General features: G+C 38.2%; 1 protein-coding gene across 1 annotated transcript in view; it reads right to left on the bottom strand.

Annotated features, from left to right (window-relative positions):
* Positions 1 to 24257, bottom strand: part of LOC120419919 (potassium voltage-gated channel protein Shaw-like) — a 106564-nt gene that overhangs the window by 51044 nt on the left and 31263 nt on the right. Inside the window, exons 2-3 of the mRNA XM_039582786.2 lie at positions 12165 to 12314; positions 8902 to 9034 (exon numbers count right to left, since the gene is read on the bottom strand). Coding sequence (XP_039438720.1) covers positions 8902 to 9034; positions 12165 to 12314 — 283 coding nt within the window. The remainder of the gene's footprint in view (positions 1 to 8901; positions 9035 to 12164; positions 12315 to 24257) is intronic.

The raw sequence follows: 24257 nt of genomic DNA, 5'->3' as shown, positions 1-24257 counted from the left end.
AAATTGAAAATATTGGTAAAAATAATCCAAAATCATTAAAAATATTTGCAACAGCCCTATCAAAATTCCACTTAAATTTTTTGGCTGCAAATTTAATTTTTTATTCAAAAAAAGTTGACTTTTTTTAGATTTTTCTGATGAATCACTTTAAAAAAATCGAACTCGGTCAGAGGTATTTTACGATTTCTGCAATTTTCTGAAAAGATCACATTTTTTGATCCAAAAAATCGAAAAAAAAATAGTTTTATTTTGAATCAATTTTTAGTGAATGAAAGTGATTCAAAAAATCTGCAAATTAAAATTTATGTGTGTCAATTTTTGTTCGTTACAGATGATATCTACAAATCATTACCCGAAAACAAAAATAAAATAATTTACCATGAGAAAAAAATGAAAATAACATTTTGCTTCTTAGCAAGGGTCCTGATTGCTCCGAAAAGACTCAGTCACGAGCACAAATCTAGAGCGACGAAAAACTGCGCTGATGTATTCCTACCGTTTGTCACTTCCAAACCAATCGCTACCGAATACTCTCTCTCTCTTTGCTCTCCCTCTCATTCAAACCGGGTAGTAACTACAGCGAATGGTTCGGAGGGACCGATTCCGTTAAGTCGCTCAATGCTGACTGAGAATACTTTGCGATCGGCTTAGCTTTGATCATTTAAGAAATTGCTTAAAATCAATTATATCAATAATATTTTGCAATTTTGTAGTTTACACAACATCAAAGACACATTTGGCAGCAATTTCTACCATACCAAATTCTAATTGACGGCAAACTGTGGTAGTGAAGGCCAAATGAGCACGGCGCTAGTATTTGTTCGGCTCTCTCCTCTCTGAGCGCTCGCGAATAGTTGCCTGCTCCAGACGGCAAAGATTCATTCGGTGATGAGTGAGTGATTTCTGATCTTTGAACTGAAAATCAGGACCTTTGCTTGTTGTTGAAATTTAACTATTTGCTTGATATTTAATGCGTTGCAAGAAAACAATACCATCCTTTGAGGATAAAAACCATTTCCATCCCCAGAATGACCAAATCCTAAGAAAACAATTCTCTTGATTAATAAATTTCTCTGAAATTTTTATATTTTTTTTCACTACAATGATACAATTTATAAAGATTCCACTGAGATTTAAATATTTAAGGATTTAAAGATTGGAAGATAAGAAGATTTGAAATTTGAAGATTTTAAATTTAAAGATTTGAAGATTTTAAGATTTGAAAATTTGAAGATTTGAATAAGTACTGACATTGAAAAGTTTTTGTCACTGTTTTGTATTATCCTTATAATTCGTTGTAATGATGCATTGTGTCAAGAAATTTTTAAAAACAAAATTCAATCTATTCAAATTCATTTTTTTTTTCAATACAGGTGGATTGATCATCTCGACCAGAATTGCTATTGTTAGCTGAACTGTTTTCACTTCCAAACCAAACACCCACCTACCAAAACACATCATCATAACCCAATTTGGTAAACTCAACTAAGACTTCCTCTTATTTTGGGTGTTGCCAAAATCTTCCACCGCGATGAGCGTACTATGCCAAAGTTGAAGTAATAATCGCTTGAAGTTGATAGCAACAGCATCAGAGGGCGGCTGCAATCCTCTCAAGGATGCGTCATCACCCTTGGAAAAACCTTTTTCCCCTTCTTAAGCAAGCCTAAATGTACAAGTTTAATAAAAAGGCGCGCTCACGATGATGGTTTTGCCCAATTTTCCTCCCCTTCCCCTCCCTCGGAAAAGTTGTTACTCTTTATAGCCACCGGGGTTCAAGTTTTTGTTTTTCCAAGCACTTTTACAAGTGCTGTGAAAATTAACCTCACTTCTTGAAACCTCTTCTTCTTCTTCCATCAAAAAATGGCTCGCACAATTTCGCTCGCAACGTTTTTACGACCCCGTTGGCCGTTGTTGACTGTGGGGCGGCAGCTCAACCTAATTAAATAGTAAAACTTGCAAAGGAATATTAAATTAAATAAGCAAAAAGACTGACTGACTTGACGGGCAGGAGCGACGAAGGAGTTTATATTTCAAACCGTCAAAGTTTTGCCTGCGCGTCCATCTCAAAAGTGTGGGGTTGAAGAGTGCATTCATATTCTTGACTTTTTCAGAGTGCCAGCAATAGTGACAGCTCGAGTTCAACGAGTTTGAGGGAGAATTGTGCTTGAGCGCTAATGAAGCATCTTGGAGGGGGTTATGAGAGTCGTTAACATTGAATTGCACTTAGGACATTGCAAACAGCGAAATTTTAAATTTTGGCTTTTAATTTCAAACAAAAACACTTTTTGCATAATTGTTAAAGCATGTTACGTTTTTAGTGCCAACACGCATAGTATGCAATTTTAAAGTGATAAAAAAATAAAATTAAACCGTGAAGCTGGTTTATTTTACATAATTTCCAACCAAACAGTAGGTGGCAGCACCAGGCGTGTCCATAATTAAACCTTCTTTTTCTTGCTCACACAAATAAAACAAAACAGCTCTTTTATCAACTTTTCGCCAAGAAAACCTCTTCACGCGAAAAATTTAACCCAGCAGCAGCAGCAGTCGAGGAAAAGTTTTTATTTTCTTCAAGCACACACACACACAAACTCTGCTCTGCTCCGCACTGGTTTTGAAACATTCAACAGGAGCTTTTTCATCCCCCACCCCACCCACTTAATTATTTCCCTCTTACTTCCTCCTTGGGGGAGGGGACGGGTCATCACTTCATCACCATTCCGGCGACGTGCACGTGAGACCCGTGCCAGCTGGGTTAATCTACTCAGCAAATTAGCCACGGGGCATTCCTGATGTTTGGTTAGAGGTTTGGTTTTGGGTGATAGTTTGGGGAACTTTTAAAATTTTGGGGAACTTTTAAAATTTTGGACAAATTTATTCAAATTTAAATAAGTAAAATTTCAACTTTAGGTTTTTGTTTGGTATTTATTTATCAACTAGAATTAAAAAAATGATATTTTTTTTCAAATTTTAAATTTGAACCAGACTATAACACTAACGCTCAGCTTTTCCCGTCACCAACTTCGAATGCTGTGAAAGTGCACCCGTGAAAGATCGCACTCGCTCGAAAGGCTGTTTTGTTTATGAAAGCTTTTAAATGGAAAATAAACGATCCGCTCACTGAAACAGTTCAGCTGTTGCCAGCTGTTTTTGACGTGAAAGTTTGACGAAAGCTTAAATTAATTAGTTATTTTTTGTTGAATGATTGATGGAATTAATTTTAATTTTTGAAGATTTGAAAGTTTGTAGATTTGTAGATTTGAAGATTTGAAGATTTGAAGATTTGAAGATTTGAAGATTTGAAGATTTGAAGATTTGATGATTTGAAGATTTGAAGATTTGAAGATTTGAAGATTTAAAGATTTAAAGATTTGAAGATTTGAAGATTTGAAGATTTGAAGATTTGAAGAATTGAAGATTTGAAGATTTGAAGATTTGAAGATTTGAAGATTTGAAGATTTGAAGATTTGAAGATTTGAAGATTTGAAGATTTGAAGATTTGAAGATTTGAAGATTTGAAGATTTGAAGATTTGAAGATTTGAAGATTTGAAGATTTGAAGATTTGAAGATTTGAAGATTTGAAGATTTGAAGATTTGAAGATTTGAAGATTTGAAGATTTGAAGATTTGAAGATTTGAAGATTTGAAGATTTGAAGATTTGAAGATTTGAAGATTTAAAGATTTGAAGATTTGAAGATTTGAAGATTTGAAGATTTGAAGATTTGAAGATTTGAAGATTTGAAGATTTGAAGATTTGAAGATTTGAAGATTTGAAGATTTGAAGATTTGAAGATTTGAAGATTTGAAGATTTGAAGATTTGAAGATTTGAAGATTTGAAGATTTGAAGATTTGAAGATTTGAAGATCTGAAGATTTGAAGATTTGAAGATTTGAAGATTTGAAGATTTTAAAATTTGCAGATATGTTCATTTGTTCATTTGATCATTTCTGGAGTTTTTTTTTTAAAGGTCCAGTAAACCGAATTTCGAGTTTTTGCTTTTTGGGTGTTTTTGAAACCGCCTTGAGTCAGGGGTATTAAATAACACTTAAAAAGCAAAAACTGAAAATTTGGTTTATTGGACCTTTTTAACCCGGGCATGGTCTTCGGGTCTATAGGACCCAGTAGCACTATAAAAGTAATTGTAACTTTTGACCAAAAACACCTAGAGATCTGAAATTTTGTGACTTTGTGTATCTTACTAAGACACACATTCTGGCCAAAAATGAACTTCCGGTGGCCACCGGAAGTGCGCACCAAAAAAAAACTGACACGAATGGTATTCCGGGTCTATAGGACCCAGAAATGTTTTCAGCTGCCAAAATTCGAGATTGTAACCGATTTTGGATGTCTTGACCGCAAATGAAAGGCTAGGATGTCTACTTTCTGAACCCAACCGGCAGAACCGGTTTTGGACACCGTGGCCACCGGGAACCTGCTACAACCGAAAAAAGTTCTTTTTGAGGCCCCTACTTTGAGGACCTGTATCTCCGAAACGATTGCACATAGCAGGTTGCTTCCGGTTGCATTCGACAGATAATAACCTGAATTTTAAGCCCCAGAAAAAATAATTGGTTCATAGTGGCCACCGGTTCCGGTAACCCGGAACTTCCGGACAACTTGATTTTTGCAGTTTTTGACATAAAACCGTCACACAGACCAGTATTTTGAAACGGATTATTTTCCAAATCATTGCAGAAGGATACTACATACTACCCCTGACTGTTTGGTATCGGTTCTGGCCAACTCTGGCCAATCCGGAACCGGTTCCAGGGTACCACTAAAACGGTTCCAATAATTGTCACGCTAGAAACCCGTCATGTTGCATATAAAACTTCATGAAATTGCATGTTATGACCATCTGAGGTCATGCCGATGTCCTCTGACCCATCCTGGTCACTCCGGAACCGGTTACCGGTGGCCACTGGGGGACACTATCGGAATATGCAATGAACCCTATCATCCGACGTATCAAACTTCATGAAATTGAAAGTTATGACCATCTGAGGTCATGCCGATGTCCTCTGACCCATCCTGGTCACTCCGGAACCAGTTACCGGTGGCCACTGGGGGACATTATCGGAATATGCAATGAACCCTATCATCCGACATATCAAACTTCATGAAATTGAAAGTTATGACCATCTGAGGTCATGCCGATGTCCTCTGACCCATCCTGGTCACTCCGGAACCGGTTACCGGTGGCCACTGAGGGACACTATCGGAATATGCAATGAACCCTATCATCCGACGTATCAAACTTCATGAAATTGAAGTTATGACCATCTGAGGTCATGCCGATGTCCCCTGACCCAACCTGGTTACTCCGGAACCGGTTACCGGTGGCCACTGAGGGACACTATCGGAATATGCAATGAACCCTATCATCCGACGTATCAAATTTCCAGAAATTGAAAGTTATGACCATCTGAGGTCATGCCGATGTCCTCTGACCCATCCTGGTCACTCCGGAACTGGATACCGGTGGCCACTGGGGGACACTATCGGAATATGCATAAACCCTATCATCCGACGTATCAAACGTCATGAAATTGAAAGTTATGACCATCTGAGGTCATGCCGATGTCCCATGACACAACCTGGTTACTCCGGAACCGGTTACCGCTGGCCACTGAGGGACACTATCGAAATATGCAATGAACCCTATCATCCGACGTATCAAACTTCATGAAATTGCAAGTTATGACCATCTGAGGTCATGCCGATGTCTTATTACCTAACCTGATCACTCCGGAACCGGTCGCCGGTGGCCACTTGGGGGCACTATCGAAATATGCAATGAACCCTGTCATCCGACGTATCAAACTTCATGAAATTGAACATTCTTACCATCTGAGGTCATGCTAACGTCCTTTGAACTTATCTGGTCACTCCAGAATCGGTTACCGTTGGCCACTTGGTGACACTCTCTGAGTATGTAGTAAACCCTATCATCCGACGTATCAAACTTCATGAAATTGAAAGTTATGACCATCTGAGGTCATGCTAACGTTCTTTGAACTTATCTGGTCACTTCGGAGTCGGTTTCCAATGGCCACTTGGGGAAACTTGTGGAATATGCTAGAAACCCTATCATCCGAAATATCAAACTTCATAGAATTGAAAAATTATTTCTATCCAAGGTTATGCCGACCTAAACTAACCTTACCTGATCAATCTGGAACCGGTTACCTATGGCCACTGAGGGCCACTCCGGGACCGGTTACCAGTGGCTTTTGGGGAACATTATCGTAATATGCAATGACGGCATATCGAACAACATGAAATTGAACAATATTATATCTAAGGTAATTACGCTAACATCCCCTAACTCTATCTGGCTTTTGGAATCGGTTACCGGTGGCAACTGGTGTACACTTGTGGAATATGCGGAATAGAAACCCTATCGTCCCACATATCAAACTTCATGAGGCCGTCTTTCTCTCAAACCGAGTGTTGCCGAGATTTGGGTGCAGAAACTCTTTCATCTAACCTTTGATTTTGATATTTTAGAAATTATAGACACGCAAAAATCGGTATTTTCTCGGATAGCTAAGCTGCACTATTGGCGTTAAAATCCTCTAAATGCGAATCCAAACATGTTTGGAACTTGCTACTCGGCATGTTGTTTTGGGTACCAGGATACTGCGGTATTGAAGGCATTGAAATGGCTGATGAACTTGCCAGACTAGGCCTATCAAACATATTCGTGGATCCCGAGCCGTTCCTTGGAATCTCAAAACGTGCCGTGAAGCAAGAAATTACTAATTCGTCGCTTGTGTGCTATCTATCTCCTATCTTTTTACAGCAGACGTGTTACAAGATAACACAAGTGACGAATTGAGGACAATCGCAGTGGCCATCGTAAACCGATTCCGAAGTGACCAGATAAGTTCAAAGGACGTTAGCATGACCTCAGATGGTAATAATGTTCAATTTCATGAAGTTTGATACGTCGGATGATAGGGTTTATTACATAATCAGAGAGTGTCACCAAGTGGCCAAAGGTAACCGGTTCCGGAGTGATCAGGTTGGGTCAGAGGACATCGTCTTGATCCCAGATGATCATAACTTTCAATTTCATGAAGTTTGACACGTCGGATGATAGGGTTCATTGCATATTCCGATAGTGTCCCCAAGTGGCCACCGGTAACCAGTTCCATCGAAAACCGGTTCCGGGCCAGGTTAGGTCAGAAGACATCGGCAGGATCTCAGATGGTCATAACTTTCAATTTCATGAAGTTTGATACGTCGGATGATAGGGTTCATTGCATATTCCGATAGTGTCCCCCAGTGGCCACCGGTAACCGGTTCCGGAGTGACCAGGATGGGTCAGAGGACATCGGCATGACCTCAGATGGTCATAACTTTCAATTTCTGGAAATTTGATACGTCGGATGATAGGGTTCATTGGATATTCCGATAGTGTCCCCCAGTGGCCTCCGGTAACCGATTCCGGAGTGACCAGGTTGGGTCAGGGGACATCGGCATGACATCAGATGGTCATAACTTTCAATTTCATGAAGTTTGATACGTCGGATGATAGGGTTCATTGCATATTCCGATAGTGTCCCCCAGTGGCCACCGGTAACCGGTTCCGGAGTGACCAGGATGGGTCAGAGGACATCGGCATGGCCTCAAATGGTCATAACTTTCAATTTCATGAAGTTTGATACGTCGGATGATAGGGTTCATTGCATATTCCGATAGTGTCCCCCAGTGGCCACCGGTAACCGGTTCCGGAGTGACCAGGATGGGTCAGAGGACATCGGCATGGCCTCAGATGGTCATAACTTTCAATTTCATGAAGTTTGATACGTCGGATGATAGGGTTCATTGCATATTCCGATAGTGTCCCCCAGTGGCCACCGGTAACCGGTTCCGGAGTGACCAGGATGGGTCAGAGGACATCGGCATGACCTCAGATGGTCATAACATGCAATTTCATGAAGTTTTATATGCAACATGACGGGTTTCTAGCGTGACAATTATTGGAACCGTTTTAGTGGTACCCTGGAACCGGTTCCGGATTGGCCAGAGTTGGCCAGAACCGATACCAAACAGTCAGGGGTAGTATGTAGTATCCTTCTGCAATGATTTGGAAAATAATCCGTTTCAAAATACTGGTCTGTGTGACGGTTTTATGTCAAAAACTGCAAAAATCAAGTTGTCCGGAAGTTCCGGGTTACCGGAACCGGTGGCCACTATGGACCAATTATTTTTTCTGGGGCTTAAAATTCAGGTTATTATCTGTCGAATGCAACCGGAAGCAACCTGCTATGTGCAATCGTTTCGGAGATACAGGTCCTCAAAGTAGGGGCCTCAAAAAGAACTTTTTTCGGTTGTAGCAGGTTCCCGGTGGCCACGGTGTCCAAAACCGGTTCTGCCGGTTGGGTTCAGAAAGTAGACATCCTAGCCTTTCATTTGCGGTCAAGACATCCAAAATCGGTTACAATCTCGAATTTTGGCAGCTGAAAACATTTCTGGGTCCTATAGACCCGGAATACCATTCGTGTATGTAGAAAACGAAGACCACGGCCAGGTTAAAAAAAAACTCCAGATTTGTTCATTTAGTCAGTTGTTCAGTAAATTGCTCATTTTTTATTAAATGTTATTTGTTTCTTTTTTTTGTACTAAAGTGCGAAGCCTTTTCCTGTTTTCAGCTATCTTATTCATCGCACAAAACCGTCGTAATTCAATTTGTCGGTCTTCATTATAATCTAATTTTCTTCTCCCCCTCTACCTTCATTTTCAATCTCTTTCCCCAAAGAATCCCCCTCCCCATCCATCCCCCAGGAAAACCCCAGAACGAAATTGAATTATTTGTCACCAGCTTCAGGGGACCGGCAGACAGACCAAGTCATGGCATGGCCTTCGCCGAAGACGACCTGATGCGACTTACCTGTGTGTCCCGATGCACGCTGTACGTTGACCAGCAGCACGGTTCCACCTGGTTCGAGTCGAGGCCCCAAAACTCCAGCTCCTCCTCGAACAGGGGCCCGCAGACGTCCGTCGGGTAGTGCAGCTTGCCGGTGCTAGGGAGAGGGTGGTTGAGAAATATAAAGAGACAGTTAGTATGAGATTAATTCACCTATTGGTATCTAGAATGCATGAATAGTTGAAAATTCTAATTGATTTTATTTCACTTCTCTTATTTTTAAACAAAATTCTGAAATAATGAATTATTATTTTGACAAATTTCAAAATTTCCAAATTCCTCTTAATCAAAAAAGTACCAACAAGATAAAAGAATCACGTGCACACGTGTCACAATGGGAAGCACACCACACTGCGCCGGTGTCTGTGACTCGGCAAATGATGAATGTGAGCCTGTACACCGTGAAATACCGTGAGGGAGTTAAACGTCAGAAACGGTTTTCCCCTGTCTTTGTATTATTTACCCTCATTATGAAACAACGACAGCTGGTGGCGCGGTGGATTTCACGTGTGACGGAATTATTGTATCTTTTATTCGTGTTTCGTATGTTTTGTTTCATTCTGTGCATGATGATAAGTGAATGCGGGATTCACTGTTTGCTTCGGTGCAAATGCATAATTTAAACCAGTGTGACGGATGACTTGCAACGATATAATAAAGAGACTTGAAAATCTTGTTTGCATACCACATTTATGGTTCAGACAGGTATGACAATTTTGGAATTATCAAAACTATTTTAAGGTACAAATTCTTGACTATTTCTGAACATTCTCCATCGATAAAAAGTATAGATCATTGCTTTGAATTTTGAGATATTGGAGTAACACTTGGAAAATATTTGAGTTTCTTTGAAAAATTGATTTTTCTCAATATTTTGCCCAAAATAAATATTTTTATGTACTTCATTATTTTTAAATACAACAAATTGATTCTAGAATATTTCTGTACATTCTACATCGATAAAAAGTTAGGTCATTGCTTTGAATTTTGAGATATTGGAGAAATACTTGGAATATATTTGAGTTTCTTTGAAAAAAATAGTATTTTTTCAATATTTTGCCCAAATAAATATTTTTATGTACAAAAATATTTTTTAAGTACTACAAATTGATTCTTGAATATTTCTGAACATTCTCCATCGATTAAATAAAAAGTATAGGTCATCGCATTGAATTTTGTGATATTGGAGAAATACTTGGAATATATTTGAGTGTCTCTGAAAAAAAAAATAGATTTTTTTTTAATATTTTGCCCCATATAAATATTTTTATGTACTAAAATATTTTTAAAGTACTACAAATTGATTCTTGAATATTTCTGAACATTCTCCATCGATAAAATAAAAAGTATAGATCATCGCTTTGAATATTGAGAAATTGGAGAATTACTTGGAAAATATTTGCCTTTCTTTGTTAAAAATAGATTTTTCTTTCAATATTTTATCCAAAATAAATATTTTTGTGTACTTAAATATTTAAAATTACTACAAATTGATTCTTGAATATTTTTGAACATTCTCCATCGATAAAAAGTATAGAACATTGCTTTGAATTTTGAGATATTGGAGGAATACTTGGAAAATGTTTGAGTTTCTTTGAAAAAATAGATTTTTCTCAATGTTTTTATTTACTCCAATATTTTTTATATACAACATATTGATTCTTGAATATTTCTGAACATTCTCTATCGATAAAAAGTCTAGGTCTTTGCTTTGAATTTTGAGATATTGGAGAATTACTTGGAAAGTATTTGAGTTTCTATGAAAAAAAAAACAGATTTTTCGCAATATTTTGCCCAAAATAAATATTTTTTTGTACTTAAATATTTTTAAAGTACTACAAATTGATTCTTGAATATTTCTGAACATATAGTAAAAGTATAGGTCATCGCTTTGAATTTTGAGATATTGGAGAAATACTTGGAAAATATTTGAGTTTCTTTGATAAAAATAGATTTTTCGCAATATTTTGCAAAAAATAAATATTTTTATGTACTAAAATATTTTTCAAAGTACTACAAATTGATTCTAGAATATTTCTGAATATTTTCCATCGATTAAAAGTATTAGCTTTTTCACTATTTTCAATATATGGTGATGGCACGCTATAGTTTTTACTAAAAAACGGCATTATTTATAGGTCAAAAATTATAACAATGTTCTAGACATATGTTGCCCACATCCCAACGAACATTTTGGTGTATAAAAAAGTATAGGTCATCGCGATAAATTTTGAAATACCCAAGAATTTTGAAAAAACTATTTTACTAAAAAGCACCGATGGAGAAGAAAAACTCACTTTTTTTGAAAAGTGAACCCGTAGTTAGAAAGCTGAGAAAATTCTTTAAATCGTGATGTGTTTAGATTTTTGAAAACGATAATAAAACAAGTATGAAAAATGATAAACCAAGCGCGCGCAAGTCACGAGACGATGGCCTTAAGGAAAGTTTGAAATGCTGTTCGAAAATGGTTAAAATACTGTTCTGTATATATTTCTAAATTAATCTAAACGATACCTTAATCACTAAAAAATTAAACTTGTACCTAATCCAGAATCAATTTTCAAATCATTACAGAATGGATGATTAAATTATGCATACTACACTGAATTATTTGTTATCTTCCTATTGAATTATAGTTCTACCACAAAATCATTATTTAAACCATTGATAAAATATTGTGAGCAAAAAAACACTTAAAAATATTAAGCAATTACAAAACAACGGTGAAGGTTAATAAACATGGTCAAAAATCAAATGTTAAACTTATTCTTCAACATGTGCCCAAATTACCCCACAAAAGGTGTCCATATTACCCCACAAGGCATGTCCAAATTACGGGGGTAATTTGGAAACCTTTTAATTTTTGCGATAAAAATGGGTTTTTATTCAAAATTTATCGAAATGAATGAAATTTTTTCATCAAATATGGTCTGACACAAGAGGGTAATCATTCACATTCCTTTAAAATATCCATACAGCCCGTGGCAGAGCAATTTCCTTAGGGTGTCCAAATTACCCCACACTCCCCTAACACCCGAAATTCTTTCTCAAATTGGGGTACAAAATGAAACCAAACTTCCTCCCTCGATCAACTGTGATATGACGAAGTGCCAAACGAAATGTTTAAACTAATCATCTCATCCAAGTTTCGAGTTAACCACTCATTGTTCACGTCATAATCTGTTTACAACGGAAACCACCCTGAAATGTGTGCGTTGTATACTCACCGGTAGTAGTTGAGCACCTGCGCAAACACCCCCGGGTGCCGGTCGAAGAAGTACTCGTTCAGCACCGGGTCGTAGTTGGCCAGGGCCTCGGTCAGCCGCGACAGCCGAGTGGCCGGAATCTTCTTGAGCGTCGCCTTGTACGTCTCGTATCTGGGTTGGCCGCCATGATCCAATGCAGTCCAGCGATGAAAGCGCCATGCCAAAGATAGATTTAGAAAAGAGAAGAAGAGAAAAAATGAGTCAACTTTTCAAACAACTTTTAATAACATGACCGAAATACACCAGGGGTGGAGGTTAACGGGAAAGGGGAGGTCAGAATAAACAAGGACTAGGTTAGTGGCTTTGACTAGCGAGAGGAGAGCTCAGCAGTGCACGACGACGACACAACGCAACGGAGGAAGAGTAAACATCATCAAGGATTCATACTTTAAACAATCCCAACGTGTTCGGTTGAAAACACAACTCCGGCTTACAAGAAGAACATTCCACACGCCAGAGATGAAAAGTTGAAGTAAACTTCAATTTCGTTATGAGTTTATATCACAACCTCGGTGAACTTTAATACCTTAACCACAGCCAGCACCAGTCGGTGGTGTGGCAGGGGTTTGGTTCATACGTGCCGACAAAACAAAACGTTGAATCTTGCTGCCAAAAGTTGGAACACCGCGCCATCCTCACGGAACAAGAAGGTATGATTATGGTTACGGGTGGGGTGGGTATCATTCAACGCACAGCGCTATTATCTGGTTGGGACTCGTTGTTGATCCTTTTACTTAGCAGTGACTGTGGTAGCTAGGGATGATTAAGTTGTGTTCTAATGTAAAACATCAATATTTATTACCTCTTAAATTTCAGTACCAACATTTTTATTTGGTAAATTCATAAATTCACATGTTGATTAATAAAAAAAAGGAGATCGAAATGAGTTTCTTGGGCAGTTTTCTTTTTTATCAAGATGTAATAAGAATAGAAAAATGCAAAATCTACGTAATTTTCTATAAATTATAACAGTGCACGAGGTCAAACTCTACCACCTTGAGCATGAGCAGAGTATGGTTAACACGAGGTCAAACTCTACCACCTTTTCGAGTTATTCACATTTCAACATGGCGTCTTTTACGTCGTATTTTGGCTATAAAATTCATTTAAAAGGTCCGATTTTCGCTCTCTTGAAAGATAAATGTGTGTTTTGATAAGTTCTAAAAATGTCTACAAGACACCAACTCGCTACAACATAAGCCTGAGTTGATAAATTAAAAAAAACTCATTTTTTCATGAACACCTCGTCCTAAATTACAAAAATGGCTCTCGAATCTTCCCGTTTGAAGATAGAGCGTTGTGCTTTTCAGCAATGTTGCTCAGAATGGTGTTCCAACAACTTTTTTGATGATACCGAAGCGCTATCATGTCATCCCGCCAAAATAAGGTTCTGAATCATCCAAAAATTTGGACCCTCCTTATGTCCACCTTACCAAAAGATGCCCCTATTGACCCTGATTGTTTGTCTCGAAGAAACCAAAGCTCTAAATCTTAACATGTGGCCGCTATCAATTTTGTCACGCTAGATTTCGGTTTCGGACCACTGTGCATTAAAAAATGAAGTTGAAATTTTTTTGATTAAATAATTCATAACTCGATTTTTTGCACATTCTGGAAATTTCAGAAAAATTGTCATTTGATGTTCCTTTAAAAAAAATAAAACATAAAAAAATAAACATAGTGTTTTTTGCAAATCAAGTTTTAGTGACAAAAAGTGAAATAAAAAATCACCAAATTTTTGTTTACCGTGTATCATTTTTTTCAGTGTAGTCCTTATCCATACCTACAATCTTGCCGAAGACACCAAATCGATCGATCGATGAGATTTTACAATTTTTTTGAAGCAAAATTTTGTCCCATGATTTTTAGCCTTATTTTCGTCCATAATCGAAAAATAAAAATTATTGAAAATTGTTTCGATATGAACTCAATCTTTATTTATTTTGTTTTTTTTTTAAGAACAACTTTAAATAGAAATCAAAATTTAAAAATAATGCACGTCTCCCCTTTTCAATCATATCCAAATCCAATTGTTTGTGTTCGGATAAACTAATTCTCTACGAAATGTGCCAATTGTATGATGTTCTAATTCAAGGGTGCCCAACCTTTTGGCCCTGCGGGCTAGATCTGATTTTTCTGAAGCAGTGGCGAGCCGGAATTAATATTTGATAAAAGTTGAAAAAGTAATCGCATTTTTTTCAATTTTCTTATGATTCGGTTATTTTAAAGCAAATACATAAAATAAATAATGTTGCAAATATGATTCATATATCTTGATTTAAAAATGAAAAATAAAGATTACATAAAAAATGTGTTTATTTGACTTATTTTAATTTTTGCGTGTTTAAAATTGTTACGATATTGTTTTTGACGATTGCATTTCAATACCTTGATTTTTTATATTAAAAAAACATTCAAATTTCAATGATCGTTGTAATTTTTTGAAGTTTATGATACATTTTTCTATATTTTAAAAATATTTCCAGCAATCTATTTTCAGTATGAAAAATTTGATTTTTATGCTTTAAAAAAAAACTTAAAGAAATATCCCTTTGCTAATTTAAAGACAAACAATCCAAGATTTTTCATAAATTTCACAATTTTACGAAATGGATTATTTTGTTTTCCTTCACAATGTTAAAAAATATCAATATTAAAATTATAAGAACTGAATTTAAACATGAAGAATGTGTTTAGAATATGTTAAAATTTGATGTCAAGCTTATTTTTTGAATTCAGACAATAATTGTATTTATCTAATACTTCATGAACAGCCTTAAGGGCCGGTCATAGAAATATTTTAAAAAGCCGTCTTGGGCTGGATGAAATGGCTTCACGGGCCGGACGTTGGGCAGGCCTGTTCTAATTGTTACATATTTGCTATCCTTAAAACTATTTTTCGCAATTTAAAAGTCAAAATTTTAGTTTTTGCTATTAAGCTTGATTAAAAAAACGTCAAATCATAAAATCACGTTTAAAAAAATGCTTTTAATTGAAAATGGTGAGTTTTATGGGATCGCCGGGAACCGTGGTGTAGGGGTAAGCGTGATTGCCTCTCACCCAGTCGGCCTGGGTTCGATCCCAGACGGTCCCGGTGGCATTTTTCGAGACGAGATTTGTCTGATCACGCCTTCCGTCGGACGGGAAGTAAATGTTGGCCCCGGACTAACCTAAAAAGGTTAGGTCGTTAGCTCAGTCCAGGTGTAGGAGTCGTCTCCCTGGGTCCTGCCTCGGTGGAGTCGCTGTTAGGCGGTTGGACTAACAATCCAAAGGTCGTCAGTTCGAATCCCGGGGTGGATGGAAGCTTAGGTGTAAAAAGAGGTTTGCAATTGCCTCAACAATCAAGCCTTCGAACACCTAGTTTCGAGTAGGAATCTCGCAATTGAGAACGCCAAGGCAATGCTGTAGAGCGAATAATTTGATTTGATTTTTGATTTTGATTTGAGTTTTATGGGAACAAATTCAAGTACTTTTAGCTTGCAAATTGAATTTGATTTTATAAATGATATTGAGTGTGCATTTCCTATATATTTGAAAAAAAAAAACATTTTTTTAAACAATCATTTTGTTGTAAAAAAATGTTTGTTCTATATCTCTTGTTTAAAAAAAGCATTTTTTGAACTTGTCAATCACGCAAAAAAAAAAAAATATTTTTTTGGCATGGATGGAATTAATGGATAAAATATTTAAGGGTGATAATTTGTTGTACTTTGTATTAGGGCTGTTGTATAATTACCTTAATTTATTATTACCATATTACCATGAAACTATCGGTGAAATTAAACTCTTCATTTATAAGAAAAACAAAAGCTATGCATTAATGGATTTCTGTTTTTTATTGCAATTTTCAAACATCTACAAAATACTTTCGTAGATTTTAAATAACAAATAAATTCTAACAAATTTAAAATGAAATTTGATACGAAAAATTCAAATAAAGTGAAAAATAAGCATAATTTATCATTTTTTGATACCTTTGATAAAAATTATGAAAATTGATGTTTGTTCATGAATTACGATAATTCATGGAAATTTCCGTATTTTGCAATAAAAACTTTTAAAAATTTAGTATTTCACAATGAAAACACTGATAATGTGAAATTTCTTATCGTTTGATACCCGTGTTGAAAATAATTTAAATTTGATATTTATTTTAAAACAAACTCCAATCAATTAATTGTGAACACGAAATTTCTTATCGTTTGATACCTATGTTGAGTTTTATGAAAAATTGAGAATTTTCAATAAAAACACTGTTTCATAGTTTTTACGAAAATAAAAAAAAGAATATTGTCATTTTGTTAAATCTCTAATGTTTTATAAAAACCTCAAATAAAATGAAAATTAATTTAAAATTTCGCATCTTTTTCAAACCCATGTTGCAAATTATGAAAAAATAATTATTTTCATGCAATACAGTATTTAAAAAATCAAGTACTAATTGCTTCAAATTTACTACATAATCTCAAAAAATCATTTTAGGGAAATCTTTATGAGTTTAGGGTAAAATGGTTTCAATAATTCGATTGTAGTAAGATTTTTTAAATAAGTTACTATCGATTTTCGTTAATAAGCTTTTTGAACTATTTTTGATACTACACAAGGTTTTGTTAAACTCGTGCCAATTCAATTACCAACCCTTCATATCCAGCACTTTGCCTTCCCCATTTCCAGTACATTTCAGATAGCAGACATGCCCTGAGCAAGCATATCTGCCATCGAATTCCACCTTATTAAAAAACTTTTGCATCAATTACACACTCGGTAATCATCGAAGGTGATAAGGAGACAAAGTTTCTCTTTCCTTCGACAAACAAACATTACGGAGAGTAGTCCCAGCGGAGGGAAATTGGAAGGCAAAGTCTGAAGTCAAGACAAGGTTGTAATTGTGCACATTGAAAATTTGACTAATTGTTTTAACTCAAATTATCCTGACAGTTGAATATGCACAGATTTTTTACTGAACAGCTAACTGTTGCATAATTAAACATTAATTTGCATTTTTAACTGTGCCCCAAATGAGGGTTGAAGTGTTGTTAGTTTCACCGACTTGGCTCTGCCGTGTCACCGACACGCACGACATGCAACAAACGTTACAACCTTGCGTACTCTGCTGTACACGTGGCCCCTCCCACCTGTGGACTCTGTCCTTCTGAGGAAGCTTCCGTGCGCCGGTGGGAGTGCAGGGGGTTTAGTTGACAGCAGCACATCTCAAATTAAATACAAACAAGCCGTGAAGCAGACGGGGTGCCGGGCCAAAAGTTTCTCTTGATTGGATGAAAGGACGTTTCTAAAGTCGGTGAGATTTGGGCTTTTGAAAGCTTGTTTTTCGAGGAAGGTGTTGATGAGAGAGCTTGGAGGCAGAAGCATATTCAGAAGTTCTTGATTTCAAAAGTAAGAAATATTCAGCTTGACTTGATTAAATTTTTTATCTACTTTGCATTGTACGATTTCCATGGCAAATGAGTTATAGTTAAGGGGTTTTGATCAATTGTTTTCTCAATGTTATGAATACAAAAATCAAAATGTTGAAACATCTGTGTACATAACCACTTCCGTTTGTTGAAGGCAAATAATATTTTGAAATTGAATCGGATGGTGTACCATGTGCTTCCTGCCAGCTTAGATGACTATATCGGCGCAATTTTATATTTCAAAGTTGCAGTTCAAAAATATTTGACAATTATTGTCAAAGGGACTCAAATATTTATCTACATAAATTAACCTATGACATTAACATATTTATCAAAAAGCGAAATTATAACCACATCAAACAGATAACAGCCTACAGAGCCAACTCGTGGAATTTTTATGAATTTTATTGAACCAGCTGGAATGTATTGACTACTACTTTGAATATTTGTTCGATAGCTATAAAACATCCGTTCATTCAAACCACCATTCAGTCTTCTTGGAAACTTTCAGCAAAAGCAATGGCAAAGATATCAACCGCAATCATCACCCTCATCGGAGTGTCCTGCCTGTGCCAGGTGGCCACGGCCGTCACTAGCCAAGAAGTGAACCGAGTCCTGGCGGCTACCGGTTATCGACAAGTCAACGCCAACCTCGCCGGAGTCATCGCCAACGGCATCAACGGGATGACTTCGGATCGTAACGAGGTGGCCATGTTCCTGGCGCAGGTCATCTACGAAAGTGCTGGATTTCACTATCGGGAGGAAATTGGAGGGGCCAGCAAGAAATATGCTCCGTACTACGGACGTGGATACATCCAGTTGACGTGGGACTACAACTACCGGGCTGCGTCGCGGGACATCTTTGGAGATGAGCGGTTGATTCGTGATCCGGGTCTGGTGTCACGTGATACTACTATGTCGATGAGGGTGTCCACGTGGTTCTGGGTGAAGAACGTTCGTCCGATGGGTGGTGTTAGGCAGAACAACTTTGGCCTCACGACCAGAGCCATCTGGGGAAATCCCAAAGGAGGTTCTAGCAATCCGGTGTCCATCAAGCGATATGAGATGTACAAGCAGGCCGCTAAGGTTCTGGGAGTTACTAATGTAGGTATTAACCGTTTCTAAGTTAATTCCAAATTCTTTTAATAAAACTTCCTCTGAATACAAAATTTGCAAATTAATTGAAATTCACAAACCACAACTTTCACCATCAGTCTCGCAAACATGTCGCGCAAAAGTGACACAGTCAAATTACTTTACTGACACCTTTCGAAGTCACACCACAGCCAAGAAGCTTCACTATCAATTAAACGTCTCGTCTCGAGAAGCGAAAACTTCAAAACCCTTCTTCAGTGTCGACACGCCACCGCCACACGGTAACGAGCATAAATTAATCAACTTTCTATTTCCTCCCACGGTGAAAGACAGCTGGGAGAGAAAATGTTGGGTTTGCGAAGACGCAAGACTTATGTCAGGGTTTTTTTTTTTGCAGATTGATGATTGTTGTAGCCAGAATTGGGGTTTTCTTATGTGTGACCTAAGACATTTTATTATTTTATTTTTTGGATTTGTTAGTAATGATTATAAAATTCTGAAAACATTTTTTCATAAAAGAAAAAAAAACACGATGGATTATGTTTTTGACATTGGAAATCAGATCAATAGTTTTCAAGCTATCGTCGATTTAAATATGAGGGCTAACTAATAGATAGCACTTGAATAAATTCGTAGTTCATGCAGCAAGGTGTAAAAAGAAAAGTATTACTCTTGGATAAAAGTGCTAAAAAGATTAACTTTTCAGCATCCGTTTCTGTGCTAAAAAGTATGAGCATTCAGTCCATGTATAGAAAATCTAACTATTCGATTCTTCGATTTCAGGAGACCGTTTCGTCTTTTTTGAAACTTTTCTTAGATCACTGTTTTTAGTGGAGGTTGACTCTTAACTAAGCCAAGAAATTCAGGCAAAAAAAAATAAAAGAGGAAAAAAAAGAGGATTTCGAGTTCAGTCTGCGATCAGCAGAGAAGCGAGTCAGACGTGCGTCCCTCACAAACCAAAAAAGTGCTAAAAAGTGCAAAAAATGCCTCACGGCAAGAAAAAGAGACGGTCCTCACCAGCAGGATCGGCAGATTTGAAGAAGCTAAAGAATGCCGAAGCGCTACCTGCAAAGCCAGGCAGTTTGAGCAAGGACGCTCAAAATTTGTCTGGAAACCAATTCGCTACCCTCCCTGTGGACGTGAGCGAGAAGGAAGAATTTGAACGACGGGAAAAGTTGCCACCCATTTTTGAGAAAACATCGTCATCGGACTTGGTGCGAAAGTGGCTGACCGGATTTATCAAATCTGGTGCTTTACGAGCTTCCATTCGCTTGTGTGCTGATGGACTAAAAATTCTGCTACCTACCAGAAAGGATTACAACTACGTTCGAAATTTCCTGAACAACACAAAGATTGAATACTACAGCCATGACGATCCAGGTAAACGCCACATGAAACAGGTCCTCCGTGGCCTGTACGACATGGATGTGAGTGTGTTGAAAGAAGAGCTCAAAACTCTTAAGTTGAACGTGATCGAAGTCTTCAAGATGACGAGACACAACAAGGACATCAAGTATCGTGATCAACTGTACCTGGTTCATCTCGAGAAAGGATCGACAACGCCGTCTGAGCTGAAAGCAGTTCGGGCAATTTTCAACATCATCGTGACTTGGGAACGTTATCGTCCAGTGCACCGTGACGTGACACAGTGTTCGAACTGTTTGCAGTTTGGACATGGTGGAAGGAATTGTTTCATCAAGAGTCGTTGTGCAACCTGCGGAGGTGAGCACAAAACTCAAGCTTGCGAAACAATCAACGAGAACATCGAAGCCAAATGCTTCAATTGCGGCGGTGACCATTCGACCAAGAATCGAAGCTGCCCAAAACGTGCTGAGTTTGTGAAAATTCGGCAGCAAGTGACGACGAGGCACCAACAAAATCGTCGCAAAACATCACCAACTTACACGGACGTGGATTTTCCTGCTTTGGCGTACCCTGGAGCGGGATCAGTTCGAGTGGTTCCAAATCTGCAGCCATTGTCGTTGAATCAGCGGCAAAAGGTTGCAGAGAATACAACACCTCCTGGCTTCAGTCAGCAACCGAGGGAAAACCAACCAGCATCAACGGATGAAGGCAGTAGTGACCTGTTTTCACCACAAGAACTTCTGAACATTTTCATCGAGATGACAACAACACTGCGTGGTTGCAAAACTCGTGCGGAACAAGTAAGAACGCTTGGAGGATTTATCTTAAAATACAGTTCGTAGTTTACTCGTTCTAATGATTTTGAATATTTCAATGAATTTGCTTTTTTTTAGTTTTAAGTTAGGATTAGTTGTTAGAGTGATTTTTTTTTTCTTTTTTACCCAAATGTATTCGATTCAATGCAAAAATATAAAACAATTTGAAGTAAATAAATGAATGTGAACAGTTAATAGGAAAACGAAAAATATAACAAAGATGAAGAGCATGTAGCCATACCACTTAAAATGTAAATGAAATGTAATTATTATAAGAAAGTTCAATAAAGACATTTTTAATTTCAAAAAAAAAAAATCGAGTTGGATAAATACGACGAGTGCTGAAAAAATCAAGTTTTGCAACGAGTTCCATACATTTTTTGACAAAGAACTTTGTCCTAAGGGCTCTATTCTGGTGAGGTGTCAATCCAGAAAAACGAAAAATGTCGCGCGTTACGAAAATGTTGCATGCTTGGTACTGGGGAAGAGGTCTGCGACGCAACAAGGCACTGTTGCGTCACCATTTCGAGCCAATATAAACCCCGCTCGATCAGCCCAAGGAAATCATTCTATCGCTGGACGCCGAAGAGTGAACAACAACCTGGACCTGGAAGCAGATGGCCTGGAGGCCCAGAAGCAATTGGCCGAAAAGCAGCTGGCCTGGAGCAAGGAGCAGCCCAAGCGGAGACAGGCCAGCCGAAATATTCTGGCCACAAGACCCGGAGTGGCCAGAACCCTCAGGGGTGTTCCGATGGAAGGCCATACGAGACTGGACAATATGGGTATCAAACTTCTTGGATTTTGATACTGGTGATGAAAATGGCCATTTTGACAGTATTGGCAACAACCTGGAGTGGCCGGTGCTCTCAGGGAAGTTCTCCCGGGAGGACATTTACCGAACCATACGATTTTGGGCAATATGGGTATCAAATTTCTTGGTTTTCAATACTGGTAATGAAAATGGCCATTTTGACAGTATTGGCCACAACCTGGAGTGGCCGGTGCCCTCAAGGAAGTTCTCCCGGGAGGACATTTACCGAACCATACGATTTTGGGCAATATGGGTATCAAACTTCTTGATTTTCAATACTGGTAATGAAAATGGCCATTTTGACAGTATTGGCCACAAACTGGAGTGGCCGGTGCCCTCAGGGAGGTTCTCCCGGAAGGACATTTACCGAACCATACGATTATGGGCAATATTGGTATCAAAATTCATGTTTTTCAATACTGGTAATGAAAATGGCCATTTTGACAGTATTGGCCACAACCTGGAGTGGCCGGTGCCCTCAGGGAGGTTTACTCGGGAGGACATTTACCGAACCATACGATTTTTGGCAATATGGGTATCAAAATTCATGGGTTTTAATACTGGAAATGAAAATGGCCATTTTGACAGTGTAGGCCAGAACCTGGAGTGGCCGGTGCCCTCAGGGAGGTTCTCCCGGGAGGACATTAACAGAACCATATGATTTTGGGCAATATGGGTATCAAACTTCTTGGTTTTCAATACTGGTAATGAAAATGGCCATTTTGACAGTATTGGCCACAACCTGGAGTGGCCGGTGCCCCCAGAGAAGTTCTCCCGGGAGGACATTTACCGAACCATATGATTTTGAGCAATTGTTCAAGGCTCAACTGCGATCGTTGACGATGGAATGAAAATCGTTGGCAAAAATGCTGCCTTCACGACTCCACGGCAAAACAAAACAGCCAATCAGAGAGCGGAAAGATTTTTTGCGTGGGTCAAAGCACGCGCTTGCTTGTTCAAGGCCAACTGCGATCGTTTGACGTTTGACACTTGCAAGCGAAAATTGTTAATATTCGTTCAATTTTTTTTAAATGAAAATTTAGGGGGAAAAATTTAAATAAAATTAAACGCCAAGCGTCAAAAGCTTTAAAAATGCACAACAAGCAGTGCATGAATCATTTGAAACAATAACTCTTTCGTGAATTTTTCGTTGGCGCTGAAAAGCGCCATTTTGTTAAATTGCAGCAGAAGTTGATTCTTGTGGCCATCTCCTCGAGCGTCCATCCAAGTAGGCCTTGTTTTTCTCCTTCGACGTCGTTTTGGCAGCAATCTCACGCACACGCTGGCGTGTTTCTTCTTCTCGGAGCTCGCTCTTGATTTCCTCCAGTCGTTGATTTTTTTTTTTGCTGCTGCTGCTGCTGCTACGATGTTGTCGGTTCGAACGATGACGATGGAATGAAAATCGTTGGCAAAAATGCTGCCTTCACGACTCCACGGCAAAACAAAACAGCCAATCAGAGAGCGGAAAGATTTTTTGCGTGGGTCAAAGCACGCGCTTGCTTGTTCAAGGCCAACTGCGATCGTTTGACACTTGCAAGCGAAAATTGTTAATATTCGTTCAATTTTTTTATAAATGAAAATTTTGGGGGAAGTATTTCAATAAAATTAAACGCCAAGCGTCAAAAGCTTTAAAAATGCACAAAAAGCGGTGCATAAATCATTTGAAACAATAACTCTTTCGTGAATTTTTCGTTGGCGCTGAAAAGCGCCATTTTGTTAAATTGCAGCAGAAGTTGATTCTTGTGGCCATCTCCTCGAGCGTCCATCCAAGTAGGCCTTGTTTTTCTCTTTCGACGTCGTTTTGGCAGCAATCTCACGCACACGCTGGCGTGTTTCTTCTTCTCGGAGCTCGCTCTTGATACCCTCCAGTCGTTGATTTTTTTCCGCTGCTGCTGCTGCTGCTACGATGTTGTCGGTTCGAACGATGACGATGGAATGAAAATCGTTGGCAAAAATGCTGCCTTCACGACTCCACGGCAAAACAAAACAGCCAATCAGAGAGCGGAAAGATTTTTTGCGTGGGTCAAAGCACGCGCTTGCTTGTTCAAGGCCAACTGCGATCGTTTGACACTTGCAAGCGAAAATTGTTAATATTCGTTCATTTTTTCTAAAATGAAAATTTTGGGGGAAGTATTTAAATAAAATTAAACGCCAAGCGTCAAAAGCTTTAAAAATGCACAAAAAGCGGTGCATGAATCATTTGAAACAATAACTCTTTCGTGAATTTTTCGTTGGCGCTGAAAAGCGCCATTTTGTTAAATTGCAGCAGAAGTTGATTCTTGTGACCATCTCCTCGAGCGTCCATCCAAGTAGGCCTTGTTTTTCTCCTTCGACGTCGTTTTGGCAGCAATCTCACGCACACGCTGGCGTGTTTCTTCTTCTCGGAGCTCGCTCTTGATTTCCTCCAGTCGTTGATTTTTTTTGCTGCTGCTGCTGCTGCTACGATGTTGTCGGTTCGAACGATGACGATGGAATGAAAATCGTTGGCAAAAATGCTGCCTTCACGACTCCACGGCAAAACAAAACAGCCAATCAGAGAGCGGAAAGATTTTTT

The sequence above is a fragment of the Culex pipiens genome, unplaced genomic scaffold, assembly GCF_016801865.2.
Source record: "Culex pipiens pallens isolate TS unplaced genomic scaffold, TS_CPP_V2 Cpp_Un0005, whole genome shotgun sequence".
In the NCBI taxonomy this organism is placed as follows: domain Eukaryota; kingdom Metazoa; phylum Arthropoda; class Insecta; order Diptera; family Culicidae; genus Culex; species Culex pipiens.
This window is presented reverse-complemented; position numbering and strand designations above follow the sequence as displayed.